This window comes from Populus alba, chromosome 12, assembly GCF_005239225.2.
Source record: "Populus alba chromosome 12, ASM523922v2, whole genome shotgun sequence".
NCBI lineage: Eukaryota > Viridiplantae > Streptophyta > Magnoliopsida > Malpighiales > Salicaceae > Populus > Populus alba.
The window spans coordinates 11,927,030-11,942,943 of record NC_133295.1 but is presented as its reverse complement, the minus strand read 5'-3'; the positions used below and the strand labels follow the sequence as shown (position 1 = coordinate 11,942,943).

The following is a 15,914-nucleotide window of genomic DNA, read 5'->3' as shown; positions in this document are numbered from 1 at the left end:
GCATCCAAAGCTATTGGCTCTGATATTGCAGCTAGACCTACTGGGTCATGCAAGTTTAATGTTATTATTAATTTTATAAATATTACTTTTAGGTTAAGCGTTACTGTCAAATCCAAGATTATTAAATATAGTATTGTAGAAAAACCTAATATTTTTAGATTTTATTTTTTTCTTAGTATTTTATATATATAAAAAAAAATTAACCCGCGGTATCGCGCAGGTAATGTAACTAGTTATTATTAAAGGGGGTGGAATGTCGCCTTGCACTGAACTAAAAGGAAAATCATTGACTTTCTCTATCTCATCCTATACCTCCCTTGCCTGAAAGCTTAGCTGTCCTGTGACTACGGATTGGCCGACTTCTACTCTTTCAAGCGGTCTGGGAAATATAGAGATGCTTGAGGGAGGGATCGGCAGGGCATGGTTGTTCAAGGAAGGGGCACTGCATGGAAGGGAAGGAATCCGGGCCAACCTACCTATGACTAAGCTAAGATTAATTAAACAAAGATCCTTTCATTAATCTAAACCTTTCTAGTCAATTCACTTGGTAGATGAATCGTAAGACCTTAGACTAAAATTAGAGTTATCTTGATGACCATTGACCCTGACCTGACCTAAACACAGAAAACAAAGGTGGGGTTGGCTGATAACGAACAGTAGAGTAAAAGAGTTGCAGAAGTCACTTGTGGAACAATATAATATCTTCTTAATTTACAAAATGGCTAGGTTTGGTTGGTGCTTCAGATTCGTGCAAAAGGATAGGGTTGATGGATCTATCATTACAACTTTCCACCAACCCTCGATTCTGAGATCCCAGTCCTTGCAATGTATTTTTCTACAAGAGAAGGAGAGGAAAAGTTTACATCCTTTGTCCCCCACATGACAACCCGCCTATCAACATCACCGGTAGTTGTTTTCGGCCCGCAGGTCACATAGACATTGCGATGCTCTTTCCTCCCCTGAATTGGAGCATCTTCACTTACATTGAACAAAACTAATAAAACAAAGCCAGGTGCAGTAATCTTGAACAAAAGTTTATGGTAAATAGGATTACTTGACAAAGTGTCTTTCGTGATTTGTATAAACCCATTTGGTTGAAATTCACAACCGGCTCTTCCAGCAATCAGAGAGAATCAAATACAAACAGAAAGAACAGAGAAGCTTGCTTCAATATGTTCTCGAGCTGTTTATTTCAATGCAAGAAATGCTACAGTTGACTGATACATGGAAACACAACGGCCAAAAATGAATCAAACTTTAATCTCCAACTTCTTCTTCAACTTCTCAACCTCTAAATATACTGTGGAGTAGGGAAGAAACTCGAAGAAATGGGTTTTGCTGAGATCATTGATTGCAACAGCGAGTTTAGGGATTTCTAAAGTTTCTTCGTGGGTCAGAGTCCTGACAAACCTTGCTGGATTTCCAGCCCAAAGTTCACCGGTTGGAATTCTTCTTCCTGGGGGAACCACAGACCCAGCTTCAAGGATAGAGTGCGTCTCCACCAAAGATCCTTCCATGAGGATAGAATGCTGCCCAATGATGCATTCTGGCTCAATGGTGCAGGACCGCAAAAGACTGTAAGCACCAATAGTAACGTACCTTTCAATGGATGTCTCTGCTGGCAGTCCTGACACATAGAAGATTTACAAAAAATAAAATCACAGGTCTTCAGTGGAGCTCAAAACAAGGAGCCACGTATTTGCATCTGTAGAAGATTTTACATTGAGGATGCTTATGAATGAAGGACGATAATCAATGCATTAATTGCTAACCTTGCCTGTTATGTTTTAAGCACAGGGGAAACTTTTAAGGGAAGATGACTAAAAAAAAACCTCCCTGTATTCCTTGGGAGGAACTATCGTCTCCAAACTATATGTCTCTCCCTTTTTTCCTCAAAACAACCCACGTAATTTTTTATGTTTCTTCAACCTTGCCACTGATTTGATTTCAACATTCTCCCTCTACACTAACAATTTACTTACCAATTTGTTAACACAACAAACAACCTAAAAATCTAACTTCTATGCCCTTAACAATTTACATCCAATTTTTCACCTCAAACCAAGTCACCCTGAACCTGAGAAGCAGTATGAAGAAATCAAGAACAGAAAGCCATGGTAAACATGCTATGTTGCCCATAGTACCCATGCAAACTTTATGCCAGTGTAGTTCCATCACTTACTAGTATATTTGGCAACAGTTCCCAGATGCTATGGACCCATGCAAGGTAAAAGATCACGCGCAAGTCATATAAATTCATAGGTAAGGACTGGCAAAATAAAGGAATCTTTCCAAACACACAAGCAGTAACTATTATACATACATATTTTTTAGACTATTTTCACAATGCAAGGTACTTGAGATGACAAAAAACTTTAACGAGGTCAACATGTGGGCCACAAAAGATTAGAGAAAAACAAGCCAAAAAGATGACAGCTGGAACAGAATGCTGGATGGATATGCAATGGTTGCTGTCAAGATGATAAATGATCACTTTGAAAATTAAACCATTTGGATTTTTAACTACCAATACTAAAAAATACTGACGAGACAAGTGGTGTCAGCTCACTTCAAAACAGCCAATCACAAGTAACAACAAAAGAAAGTGCACTAGTGAAAAGCAAAAATCAAATCCAAGGACCTTTTGGTTAAGCTAGGGTTCTTTCAGCATGAAGTACAAATTTTATCAAACCACAACTATATACCATACTAGGTGTCCACATTTTCCATATATAATGGGGCCCTATCAAAGAACCATCTCAACCCAAAAGCTTAAGCTGATAGGTGAGCTTATATGATATGATTTATATTATTCTCTAACAAGCCCTATTGGAATAACTTGGCTTATTGAATATGTAGTTGCCAAAATCTTAATCTCTAATGTCTAGGTAAAACGAAATTTAACATGAAAAAATCTTTAGGTTCAAATACAAAGTGCCTCTAATTCGAACAAGCTAGTGAACCTACTAGGAAAGGACCAATCTAAAGCCATAAAGAATCAACAAATTACATGACAGGAAGCTTTCACAATTCACACACACCCTAACATGCACAGATGGGCGCACACATACACAGAACAGATATCAGTATGTTAATAGAATATCAGGCAGTGCTACAAGTCTGTCGCTCAAATCACCAATGGCGTACCAAATATACTAGAAGATACCTTTCCTTATGGTCACAATATGTTTCAAGTTGGTAGTCAGGATTAGAGGCATATAAAGTCGAAGTTTCCACACCAATTTTCAAACACTTTTGTACTTAACAGCACCTAGCCATAATTAAAAGCTTAAAGCAACAATTTAGTGGATTGATGTGATTGTGAGAACCTATTCTTTAATTCTAGAAAACTGTAATTTAAATATAAACAATCAACTGCTTCAGAAACCATCAGACGTTAGAATAGAAATCGTTTAACAGATTGAACCTCCAACTAAAACATGGTCATTGCACATATCCGCACTATTATACTTTTGATGAAATGCTGGCTGTTTTATGGGACAAAAAATCGATCGCTGTTCTTATTTCTCTTTAGACAGTGTAGAAACAACATTTATTAGAGTATCAGCGACATATAAACAAGCTGGTCTAAACAATTCTGAGCAAAATTAGTAACCTCAAAACATGATTTCATTCATCAAAGTAGAGGTTTAGTCTACCTTCCTTAGTATATATTTTTCTGTTCCACCACTCCATCGTTTTTTTCTGAAAGCTTACATGATACTCATATGAGCACAAAATCCACAAAGGTGAAAAGTCAAAAATAGATTGAGTCTACGACAACCCTTATTAATGAAGTATTCATTCCATGGAGGTCATAACACAAAGTGCTATCAAATTTCAAACATAGATCTCTTGAAAGCTACAATTCATTCATGTTCCTAAAAACACCTTTACTTTCCTTCTTTCTATATCCAATACAAAAAGACACTTACAGATTACACCTTCTATTTCCTTCTTTCAATACGCAACACAAAATGAGAATTGCATGGGGATATCCAAAAATGCCAGCCAGAAACACAAAATCAATAATGACTCACCATTTCTAATTTACACCAAAAATTTTAAAAAAAGAAAAGAAAAGAAAAGAAAAGGAAAGCCAAAAGGAAGAAAAATAAAACAAAGCAACAAATGTGTCATTCATCATCACCTATGTCATTTTGATCGAATCCCATCAAAATCTATTAAATAAGAGACTGAGCCAGCCCTTAATTTACACACCCCGCTTTAAGAAACCAAAAATTATCATGTCAATATAGAATAATCAAAACTCAAATACTTCAAATTCCGTACTTGCCTTCTCAATCCCTTCAAGTCTCCAATTCTAATTCAGCTCATTCTAGCCAAAAATACATTAACCCCTAAAATCACATTCACTTATTGCATCCATTCCAACCAATAAACTATAAAATTACTAAAATACCCACTTCAAATTAGAAATTCCCAAACAGAAATTCAACAATCAAATCACGAAATTCTAAATAATCAATCAAAACTTATACATTAACAACCCCAATCTAACACAAAATTATTGAAATGTCTAGAAGATCCCAAATTAAACAACAAAACAAACCCTAACCTGTAGGAGAGTTCCAGGCAGCATGAACGACACACCGTTCTTGAACATTAGAGCAAAAACCGACGGTGATCTTATTAAGATCGCCACGTAGGACGGCTCCATTCCAAACGGATGCTCCATCATACACAGTAACTTGACCCGCGAGTACCACATTTGGTGCCACGTATGCATCCACAGCTACTTTTGGCAGCCATTGACCTAACGGAATTATTTGTCTCTGCCCTCGATAGTCCCATTTCACCCGATCTGCTGATGGCGTTATCGATTTTTTCGACGCTGTCGCGGCCGCCGCAGCCTCCGTCCCGAAGTGACGGTTAAGTGAGAAAGCGGTGGTGGTGGTTAGGGATTTTCGGGCTATTCTTGCTAGGGTTGTTGCCATTTTTTTTTTTTAATCACTGTTTTTGTGGAGGTTGAGTTTATTGAACAAGCAGAAACAGAAATGAAAATGGAGCGAGTGAGGACTGTGAGATGATATTCGGGCTTGTGAAACCGGCCTCGGGGCCTCTTATGTTTTTTCGGGCTATGATGGGCTTCGAATTAGGGCTTGATTCTTTTGTTCAATTAGTTTTATTACATCCAAATATCCAACGGTACACCCCCAAGCAAGGAGCCACAATTATAAACCCAGTCAGCCATGTGGTTAAACCTAGAAACCAGCCACTCCATTCCCTGAACTAGATTGGGTGTTAAAAAAGTTAATATTTAGTTATTTCAGTTTGACTTGATCAATCTAGCAAAATTCAGGTAAACTTTTAAAAAAAATCAAAATAACATCAATTTATCTTTCTAAAATTCTTTTATTAACCCGAGTTAATCATCCCGATCATAATCTAAGTCTTGTGCTAAGTTTGCTTTCAAGTTGAGTTTAATAACTATATCCTTCAAAACAACATTTTTTTATATCAATTAATAAGTTAGTCTTTATGAAATAGATTCTTAACTTAAATATGTAAAGGAATTTCTTTTTTTAATCTTGATGAAGTGGAATTTTGCTGAGGCACTTAGGTTTAAAAAAAATAAGCCTATAAAAAAAAATGTTTGATGATACATGAAAAAAACTACACGGTAATACTAATTTTAAGCCAAGTCCAATTAGGCCTATATGGTGTTTTATACAATATACAGATTTTTATAAATATCTAAGCTATAAGGTAATTAATATAAATATCCTAAATATTTATAGATATATTTATATAAAATATATTGAAAAAATAGATATTTCTTAAGATATTTATCTTAAAAAAAATTATATATAAACATCATGCATCTCTCTAGAGTTAAGAGCTCATCTCTCTAGACTTTAGGTTTCTAGACAAGTGCAAGACTCAGCACAAGTCTAATATAAAACTTAAATAAGGTTCAAGGAAAGTTTAAGTCTCATTATCTCTGTCACTTATACAAACACTATATTGATTTAAGTATTAGAGTGTTTTTCTTACAGTTATTATTAGGTTCACCAACTCCTTTTGATCTAGTTTTATCAGCCATAAAAACACCTCAAATCTTTCTCCAAATGATTTTTTCTAGCTTTGTCATGGGCATCATTTATGGGAACTATACAAAAAATCAGTTCATTCTTGTTTCTTAAAAGCTCTTTTTATGGTTAACAAAACCTTAACACAAAAGTGGTTATGTCTACAGCTATATCAACGACAAGTGATGTCAATCGCGATTATGTCCACGACTATGCCAACAATTACACCCCACGTGCCTACACCAGTTGTTACGCCCAAAGCAATGTCCTTGGCTATGTATATGGCTACGCCCAGGGGCGGAGCTAGGATTATTTGATAGGGGGGCCAAAATAATATAAAAATATATAATTTTTTTTAATTTATTATACATGAATTATATAAAAAAAAAACTACATGATTTAGTTTTATTCAAAAAAGTAACTACAAATATATAACAATCTTTGTATAAGATAAGAAGTTTAAAACAATACCAAATTGAGTCAAAGCTATGAAGTTAATTTCATCTTCATAATGTATTCATCACTTTAATTTTGTTGGTCTTTGTACCTATCAAATATAAACATACAAAATATATAAGAAACATTAGCTAAAGCGATACATTATTTATGTTTGATAAAACTTTAAAATAAAGTAAAAAATAATAAAGAATGATTCTTACATATTTATTCTAATTGTGCTCGTCGTTCTTTCATAGAGTAGAAATCATCAATTATCATATCACTTGTGAATCTTTCAGCAATTTCTTTTTCTATATAGACAATCAAATAATTTGCAAGAAAATCATCCTCCATCCGATTGCGAAGTCTTGTTTTAACAATCTTCATCGCTGAAAAAGCTCGTTCAGTAATTGCTGTCGAAACAGGAAGAGTCAAAATAAGTCGAATCAACCTGTCAACGAGTGGATAAATTGTTGATTTTTCTGTTTCAACCAATCCTTGACATAATTCAGCAATCGATGACATATTCTTTAACTTTGGATGATTGGGTACATCAAGCTCATAATGCTGCAACTGAAATCTCAAATGAGTTTTTTCTTGGTCAGAAAAGTCTTCAGGATAGAACTTGTCAACAAGTAAGCATATATCTTCAACACTGAATAATTTATAATTATTTTTAGGATCTAAAGCTGTGCTCAACTTAAGAAGCTCGATCGCCTGCTCATTGAATCTATTATTTAGCTCTTGCAACTGTTGATCAACAATAGCTGTAAATATATCAACTCGATAGTGATGCTCAACTGTTATTGATTCTGTTTTACGGCGAGATCGTCCCACACTAGAAAAACAAGCATCCATATCAGGAACTTCAATGTCTTGATGCTTACAAAATGATGTCACTTCTTCTAAAAGAGTTTCCCAGCCATCATCTCTTAACTTCTGAATTAAAGTCTTTGTGGTAGTCACCAAATGCATAGCATTTAAAATGTCTTGAGATTTCTGTTGCAAAGCTTGGCAAAGCACATCAGTAATTCCCATAACATTTTTCATTATATGCAAGATGAATGCAAAATCAAATGACATTAGCAACTTAAATGAAAAGGCCGCATCACCACGTTGAGAATAAGTAGATCCATCTAAAGAGATGTTTTCAAGAACCAAGCAAGTTGCCCCATATATTTTTATCAAACTGCAAATTGATTTGAAGTGCGAACTCCATCTGCTATCTCCAGGTCGTTGCAAACCACCTACTTGATTAACTCCTTTACCCGTTTCAATCTCACCAATATCAACTAAATGTTCAATTGTAGCTGCTTGAAAAGCCCGTAATTCATCATTACGCTTGCAAGAAGCACTAACAATGTTAATAAGAAAAATCAAGTTCTGAAAGAAAGTGTGAACATCGGATATTTCTCTAGCTGCAGCAATAAGAGCCAATTGTAATTGATGAGCTAAGCAATGTACATAATATGCATAAGGGCAATCATTAATGAATAAAGCTTGCAATCCATTCCACTCTCCACGCATATTACTAGCACCATCATACCCTTGGCCCCTAATATTTTGAACATCAAGATTGTGATGAGATAAAACAAAGGAAATCTCTTTCTTAAGAGTTGAAGCAGTTGTATCTTTGACATGAACTATATCTAAAAATCGTTCTCGTATAAATCCACTTCTATCAACAAACCTTATAACAAGGGCCATTTGCTCTCTTTTGGATTCATCTCGAGCTTCATCAACAATTAAACAAAATCTTGCATCACCAATCTCATGACGAATTGAAGACTGAACATTTCTAGCAAAGACATGCAAAATTTCTTTTTGAATTTGATGCGAGGTGTATTTAGCATTTTGTGGAGCATTATCCAAAACAAGAGCACCTACTTGTTCATTGTATGATGCTAAAAGTTCCAACATTTCAAGAAAATTACCTCGGTTTTTTGATTCTGGACGTTCATCATGTCCTCTAAAAGCACATGCTTGAAATGTGAGCCAACGAACAATATCTATTGAAGCTTTAATACGCAATCGATTATTTAGAATTTCTTGAGTAGTTTGCCTCTGAACTACCTTCTCAATATGACATGACTGATTTTTTAAATTTTCCAAGCACCTGGTAGCAAATCTATGAGCTGAATTCGGACTTTTTCCCATATGAGTTAAAAAAGCACATCGTTCCCCATCATTAACTTTCTTCCAACAATTGAATCCTTTAACAGTAAATGTGTCTGATCCTGGCTTTCCAGATGACTTACTTGAAAATAGATAGCAAGGGAAACAAAATGCAGTATTTTTCTCTGAATATTCAAGCCATGGATAATTTTTGAACCAATGAGATTGAAATCGACGAGGATGTTTCTTACCAGTTAGCGGATATTCAGACATCAAAGGTTGATATGGCTCCAAATTAATGTATGCCCTTCTAATTTCATCTTGTTGATTAACCGGGTATTCCCAAATTTGAGGACGATTGCTTGGATCTCTAATCAGATGAGTAGTGTCAATTCTAGTTGGAGGCTGCTCATTAATCAATGCAGGTTCTTCATAAACTGAAGCACATTGGGGTTGTTCAACCATAACTTCAACATTACACATTGAAGTTGATTCACTAGGCTGTGAGTTATCAATATTTTTCTTTTTTTTCTCAAAAAAAGAATCAATTCTTCTTATTTTGTTCATGGTTCAACCTACAATCAAAACATCATAAATTTTTATTGTTTCCTATTTAAAAAATAAATACAAATAACGATGTGTTGTTGCAATAATCAGAACCAAAACTAAATTTTTACATGTAAATAACACTAACATATAAAAGTAAAATTAACATATTAAAAAAAGAAATTGATATATAAAAGCATATCTAACATTAAAAAATGGGATTACTGGTTCCTAAATAAGAAAACTTACACTGAATCAAAGTTGGGTAGACGCTCTTCAAAGAACTCAATTTGGCTAAAGATCGTGTCTAATTGTATATTGGACCTGGTGATAATAAGGTACATGTAAGAAAAAAATGATAATTTTGGTGGCTCTGTTAAAAACAAAATATAAAAAAATCCAAGCATAATCGAAACAAACAAACCCATGAAATATATCCAATTAATTAGAAAAAACAATATTCACTATAACAAGAAATAAAAAACGGTAAAACTAGTAGATTTGAAAAAAAAAAATAGCAGAATTATATATATATATATATATATATTCTTAACAAACATAAAAAAAAAAAAAAAAAAATTTACCTTGATGAAGAATTAATTGGCAGCAGCTTTGCTTTAACTTTTGTGCTTTATATTATTAGGTTAGGGATGCAGTCTATTAGAGTATTAGGGATGCAGTCTTGCAACAGAGAAGAAAAAGGAAGACACGGTAAAGGAAAACAATAAAATTAAAAAGCTGAGTTGGCCTTTTATATAGAGATACGGAGATACAATATTAATATCAAATATAACTAATAAAAATAATAATTTAATATTAAAAGTTTATTATTTATTATATTAAAAAAAAAAAAAAAAAAGTTTTGCAGGGGCCCGGGCCCCTGCTGGCCTCCCCTTAGTTCCGCCACTGGCTACGCCTATGACTATACCCACGGCTACGCTACATGGCTATGCCCCAAGGCCATGCCCATAAACAACTTTTATGGTGGCTTGTACACTAAAAAAATAACATTATCCACTATAATTATTTCTTTCCTCACTCTTATTAGGTTAAGTCTTCCAAACATATTTGTTTGAAAGACTTAGGTAACTCTAATGAGACATAAAAAAAAAAAATACATAGTAATATCAATTTTTGGATCAAGTCCAATCGGGCCTATATGGTATTTTACCTATATGGTATTTTATATAATTTACACATATCTATAAATATCTAAGATATTTATATTTAAATATTTTATAACTCAGATGTTTATGAGATATTTATATAAAACATATTAAAACTATAATATTTTTTAATATATGTATCTTAAGAAAATCTATATAAATAAAGCCCATCTTTTTAGACTTCAGGTTTCTATACAAGCACAAAATTCAACATAAATCTAATACAAAAGTTAAATAAGACTTAAAAAACATTTAAGCCTAGAGAATACAACTCACTTTTTCAACCATCTATATAAAAATATTATTTTGATGCATTTACGAGTGAAAAACAACCGCAACTATATTCTCAGACAAGCTCTAAAGAATTGACATGATCAATATAACCAAAGATAATATATCACCAAAAACTTATTATCCATTACTATGTTTTTTTTTTTTTTGATAATCCATTACTATATATATATATATATATATATATATATATATATATATATATATTAGTCCAAATTTTTTTCTTTTTGTAATCTTACAAGCTTATTCTCACATTTAATTTCCTTATTTTCTAATGTGATTAAAATTAGTTTATAAATCATCGGGTACAATGCTAAGCATGGGGATCCGATTGAACGAATAAGAAAAAAATGAGTTCCAAATAAGTAATTGCAAACATTTGGAAAGTAAAGTACAATATATCAAAAGCTTTTATTTTGGAATATAGATGGAGGGGATGGGCAGTGATGCAATTTGACAAAGATAAAAACAAAAGATTTCAAAGCAAGCTCAGATGCACTCGAATTCGTCCGCAGATCAGACGGTAGTGATAGACCCTATCATCACATGAGCACAGATATCCTCACAGCTTGGGGATGCACCAGCCGGGAATCGAACCCGGGTCTGTACCGTGGCAGGGTACTATTCTACCACTAGACCACTGGTGCTTGTTGATTATTGTGTGAAATAAATTTTACTTAAACTGAATAACGTTGTATTTCATGGATTTTTTTCTTTTATCATAAAAGTTCAGAAGATAAAGTTCTGTCCCTTTAGACATAAAATGTTGTGTTTGTGATATTTTAAAGAGATTATTTGGAATTGTAGAATTTATATAAAAATATTGAGTTTTTGATATATGCTTGTTATTTATAAAATTATGAAACTCAGTTACTAAACAACATAATATCAAAATAAAAGATTAAGTTGTTAGATGGTAAAATTAAAAAAAAAAAGTATTCAATTAAAAAAATTACCCCCAAAAATAAACATAATCAATTTAAGTTAACCTACCACACTCGCGACCCGAGTCATCGAATTATAATAATTTTATGAAAAGTAAATAAAACAATCATAAAGCCCAATTAAAAAAAATATTATTAAATTAAAAAAGAATCCAAAAATAAACAAAATCAACTCAGGTTAACCTATCAAACTCGTAACACGGGTTATGAGATCAAGGTAATCTCATAGAAAACAAATTAAAAAAATCATAAAATTCAATTTCCAGCTAATCTAATGTTGAAGGATGAGATTAAAAAAAATCAATTAGAAAAAAGCGACACGAATAAAACAACTCGAGTCATCCTATATTAATATGTTAAACTCACATCCTAAATAATGATATGAGGTAAATTTATAAAAAACAAATTGAAAAAAAAAATTAAATCTCATTTCCAATACATATAATATTAAAGATTAAAATAAAAAAAATATTAAATCAATGAAATTGATATATTAACTAAGAGAACAAAACAAAAATATAAAATTTCATATAAAAAAAGAACACGTTAACATATAAAGTATAAAAAATGCATTTAAGTAATGTTTACTGATTTGTTTTCATTAATTTCATTAGCTTTTGCCTATATAAAAAATGAATATGAATATATAAATAAGTTGATCACACATCCAATATCTAATAATGTTTTTTAAAAAAAGATATAAATATTGAAAAAATATTTTATATTATCTTTGTAAATGAGGTTAATAAGACGTCGGTACATCATAAAAAAGCTTGGAGCTCAGATGCGCTTCTTTTCGTCTGAATAATATCTGACGGTAGTGATAGACCCTATCATCACAGTAAGCACAGATATCCTCACAGCTTGGGAATGCACCAGCCGGGAATCGAACCCGGGTCTGTACTGAGGCAGGGTACTATTCTACCAGGAGACCACTGGTGCCTCTTTAATTAAAACAGGTAAAATATATAATTTATTACTTGGCTAGGTCCCATTAGGAAATCAATGTCTCCTTATCATGATATAAGCATACAGGTATAGCATCTCCATATCTTAGTGCTATAATATTCATTGACTATGACTAAAATCCTGTTTACAACCTCTAGATTATGCAGCTCAGCTGGAAATTCTTCACATATTGTGGTGGATAGATGCTGGATTAAGATAATGTTTGGAATTATGGTAAAATTATGTTTTTGAAAATTTTTAAATTATTTTAGATTTAAATATTATTAATTTTGTGTTTTTTTTATTATTTTAATATCAAAAATAAAATTTTAAAAAATAAAATTTTGATGTATTTTTAAATAAACAACAACTTTTACAATACTCTCGAACAAGTTTTAAAAACTTGTTTGTTTTTTGTGTTTTAAAAGTGTTTTAAAAAAATTAATATTTTTTTGTTTTAAATTATATTTTTTAGTGTTTTTAAATTGTTTTTATATTTAGATGTTCAAACGAAAAATTTTTAAAAACCTGTAATATATTTTTAAAAAAAGATATGATTGTTCTTCCATACTAAACAGTGCACGATTTTTACACTGTTAGCGGTATCTTTAATTAATAGATTCTCTATCACGGACATGAAAAGGTGGAGCGAAGCATATCTTCTTATCCATTTTGCGAGAATAAAGTGAACTTCAGGACCCCATTAAAGCATCTGAAGCAGACTTCTGTGCGTGGACAAGTTATGGCATTCTTCACTGCTACACCACCTATACTTTGGCTATTTATTGAATTCAGTGCTGCTTCTTGTTTTCCTTTTTTTTTTTTTGTTTCTGAGAAGACCATTGAATCAATGGTGCTAGCCTGCAGATTAACAATGCTTGAAGCTTTTCCCCTTTTAATCTAAGAAGAAAAACAATGTCAAAAGCTTTTCGACTGCAGCACTGTATAGATATTTCATATTTGGATGTTCCAATTCAAATTGATGGAAGGATAGCAGAAGGTAATATGCCTTTTTTTTATCCTCCCATTCTATTTCTTAATTATCTGCATGGAAATGAACTTCACTTTTTCACTCAAACATGGAACAATATTCTTATACAGATGCTTGTTGTTCCTTCGTTTACACTTAAACGGGAGAGCAGCAAGTTGGAATAATTAAAGATAATAGAATCAAAGGAAAATCCGACAATTTAACAGTACATGGAAGCATCTTCTTACATATATATCCAGTAAAGCGCATGCCCCAGTAAAAAGGATATGAACTGATCTGGAGGGTTATCTCCAGTTATTTTCATAGGGTATTTTTTCAAATATCTAGCTTATCCAGATCCTATAGCTATTAAGAGATATTTCTTGACGCACCATTATCCATTTGAAACAAGTTGTACCGAGTCAAGGCTATAAATTCAAGTATTTCTGGTCCTGGATTCACACAGCACAAGAACACAACACAATAAAAAAGAAGGAAACGAGATAGTTTTTGAATCAATGGAAGCAAACTATGAGCAAAGAGGGTTCACTAGCCATGGCAAACTGGTCATGTCTTTGTATCAAGCATCCAATCCATCATCATCTACTGTGCACGATGTTAGGTTTGTTCTTCCCAATCAATCTTCAATATCGGTCGCTTCTGTGAGCAGATACAGTGATGCACAAAGCATTGATGCCAAAGCTGAAAGTTACATCTCAACCGTTCGACAGCGGTTTACGCTTGGGTGATCTGAGCAAACAACAAGTCTTCCATGTAGAGATGGAGGAGCTAGTGACTATACATCTGTTTTAATTTACTCAATTATGTATGCAGTGTTTTTGAACTTTTTTTCCCCCCTCCTCTCTTTTAACAAAAGAGAGGCTCAACTGAACATGTAGCATAGGGAATATTGAAGATGTCAGCATTTTAATCAAGATCTCTTGGTTAGACTGTGATCCAATGTTACCACTGTAAAGAAATGCAGAAAAGATCCAACAAGTAGTGTGATTTTGCACCCTCTAATGAATGATAAAATTGGCATTTGCTGAACAAGGAAATTCTACCAATGCAAAAAAAAAAATATATTTTTTAGAAATTTAACTTCACCATCTCTTAAATTTTTTAAATAAAAACTAGTAATCCAAAAAATTCTTCATATTTCCAACAAAATATGTCCATGAAAATCACCATGTTTCCAATAAAAAATCTCTGTAGCAATTAAAAATCTTCAAGGAAAGGTTTCCATGTCCCCATTAAAATTCTCCAGGTCCCGCCATCACTTGCTTCCAAGAAGGATTAAGGATCCTCCTCTCGACTTCTCATGAGACACTTCTCTCTACAATATATTTCCTATTTCCGAACACATACATATCATTTATCTTTATACTCATTTTTTTATTACTTAGTCACAGACATGAAAGACAATTAAACTCTTCTCTCTCTTGTAAAAACATTGACAGAATTTAAAGAAGTCTTTCATAATATATGGAAAAGTAAACATCAACTATACAAAACAATCAGGTTTTTCTCCCCATTTAAAAGTGCTAGTTAAATCTTTCATACCATATATGTTTTAAAGATTTATGTTTTAATGATTTAGGAGGACAATGATAATACAAAAAAAAAAAAATCAGTTGTTTAGGGATAAGCCCTAACAACTAGAATTTTTCTAGCCCAAACTGGCTAGAATTTTTAGCCCGACATTAACACCAACCTGGTCTGTCCAATCCTATCCCGATACACCTTTCTATACATTTTTAAAATTAAGATTCCTAGGAGCCACACAAAAGTTTCAAGCACACAATGTTTTCCACTCACAAACAAGTTTTTGCAGAGAAAACCATTTTATACGTTAATGACATTGTCCACTAATATTTTCATCAATGGCATGCAAGGAACACCATGACATGAAAAACAAACAAACATAACCACCGTATCATGACTAGGCAAAGGCAACACTCCAATTTATCTGCCAACTATACACCTCTTTTTCCATAAAGAAATTTCAATGTATGAATATTAGGGGTGAGCAAAAAAACTAAAAAACTGATTAAACAGAGAAAATTAAAAAAAAATTATTGAAAAAATCAAATTGTGAAAAAAAAACCGATTAGAATTTTTAAAAAACCAACCGGTTCGGTTTGGTTTTGGTTTTATAAGCCTGAAACTGAAAAAAGCGAACCGAACCGAACCCAAATCGGAAAAAATCGAGCTAAACCAGTTTGAACTGCTTTTTGTCCTAAAAAACCGAACCAAACCGAAACCGGTCGGTTTGAACCCGTTTCGATTCAGTTTATAAAAAAATTCAGTTTGTATATTTTTTTTTATAAAAATCAAACCGAACCGAACCCAAACCAAAAAAAACCGAGTCAAACCAGTTTGAACTAGTTTTTGTTCTAAAAAACGAACCAAACCGAAATCAGTCAAAACCAAAATCGGTAAA

The 15,914-nt window shown here is 32.8% G+C and overlaps 2 protein-coding genes and 3 non-coding genes across 5 annotated transcripts; all 5 read right to left on the bottom strand.

Moving 5' to 3' along the window:
- Window positions 1-1,023: 1,023 nt before the first annotated feature.
- Window positions 1,024-5,033, bottom strand: LOC118044684 (gamma carbonic anhydrase-like 2, mitochondrial). Its single transcript, XM_035053107.2, has 2 exons — window positions 4,580-5,033; window positions 1,024-1,627 (listed from the first exon to the last, which is right to left on the bottom strand). Exons 1-2 carry the CDS (start codon window positions 4,956-4,958, stop codon window positions 1,251-1,253), a joined length of 756 nt encoding a protein of 251 aa, XP_034908998.1. The 5' UTR covers window positions 4,959-5,033; the 3' UTR covers window positions 1,024-1,250.
- A 1,841-nt stretch (window positions 5,034-6,874) lies between these two features.
- LOC118044842 (uncharacterized) lies at window positions 6,875-9,071 on the bottom strand. Its single transcript, XM_035053326.1, has 2 exons — window positions 7,044-9,071; window positions 6,875-6,904 (listed from the first exon to the last, which is right to left on the bottom strand). Exons 1-2 carry the CDS (start codon window positions 9,069-9,071, stop codon window positions 6,875-6,877), a joined length of 2,058 nt encoding a protein of 685 aa, XP_034909217.1.
- A 2,023-nt stretch (window positions 9,072-11,094) lies between these two features.
- Window positions 11,095-11,180, bottom strand: LOC118044908 (small nucleolar RNA snoR114). The gene has a single exon (XR_004686872.1). It is a non-coding gene; the product is annotated as a small nucleolar RNA snoR114 (small nucleolar RNA).
- Window positions 11,181-11,185: 5 nt separating this feature from the next.
- TRNAG-GCC (transfer RNA glycine (anticodon GCC)) lies at window positions 11,186-11,256 on the bottom strand. The gene has a single exon. It is a non-coding gene; the product is annotated as a tRNA-Gly (tRNA).
- Window positions 11,257-12,329: 1,073 nt separating this feature from the next.
- Window positions 12,330-12,419, bottom strand: LOC118044909 (small nucleolar RNA snoR114). Its single transcript, XR_004686873.1, has one exon. It is a non-coding gene; the product is annotated as a small nucleolar RNA snoR114 (small nucleolar RNA).
- Window positions 12,420-15,914: the final 3,495 nt, after the last annotated feature.

Excerpts from the sequence above, each read along its gene's own strand:
- LOC118044842 (XM_035053326.1), bottom strand. The coding sequence starts at position 9,071 with ATGGTTGAACAACCCCAATGTGCTTCAGTTTATGAAGAACCTGCATTG. Across the intron at positions 6,905-7,043 it reads TGCAGCATTATGAGCTTGAT|CAATTACTGAACGAGCTTTT; the intron begins GTACCCAATCAT and ends CTGTTTCGACAG.
- LOC118044684 (XM_035053107.2), bottom strand. The coding sequence starts at position 4,958 with ATGGCAACAACCCTAGCAAGAATAGCCCGAAAATCCCTAACCACCACC. Across the intron at positions 1,628-4,579 it reads TGCCTGGAACTCTCCTACAG|GACTGCCAGCAGAGACATCC; the intron begins GTTAGGGTTTGT and ends TCTATGTGTCAG.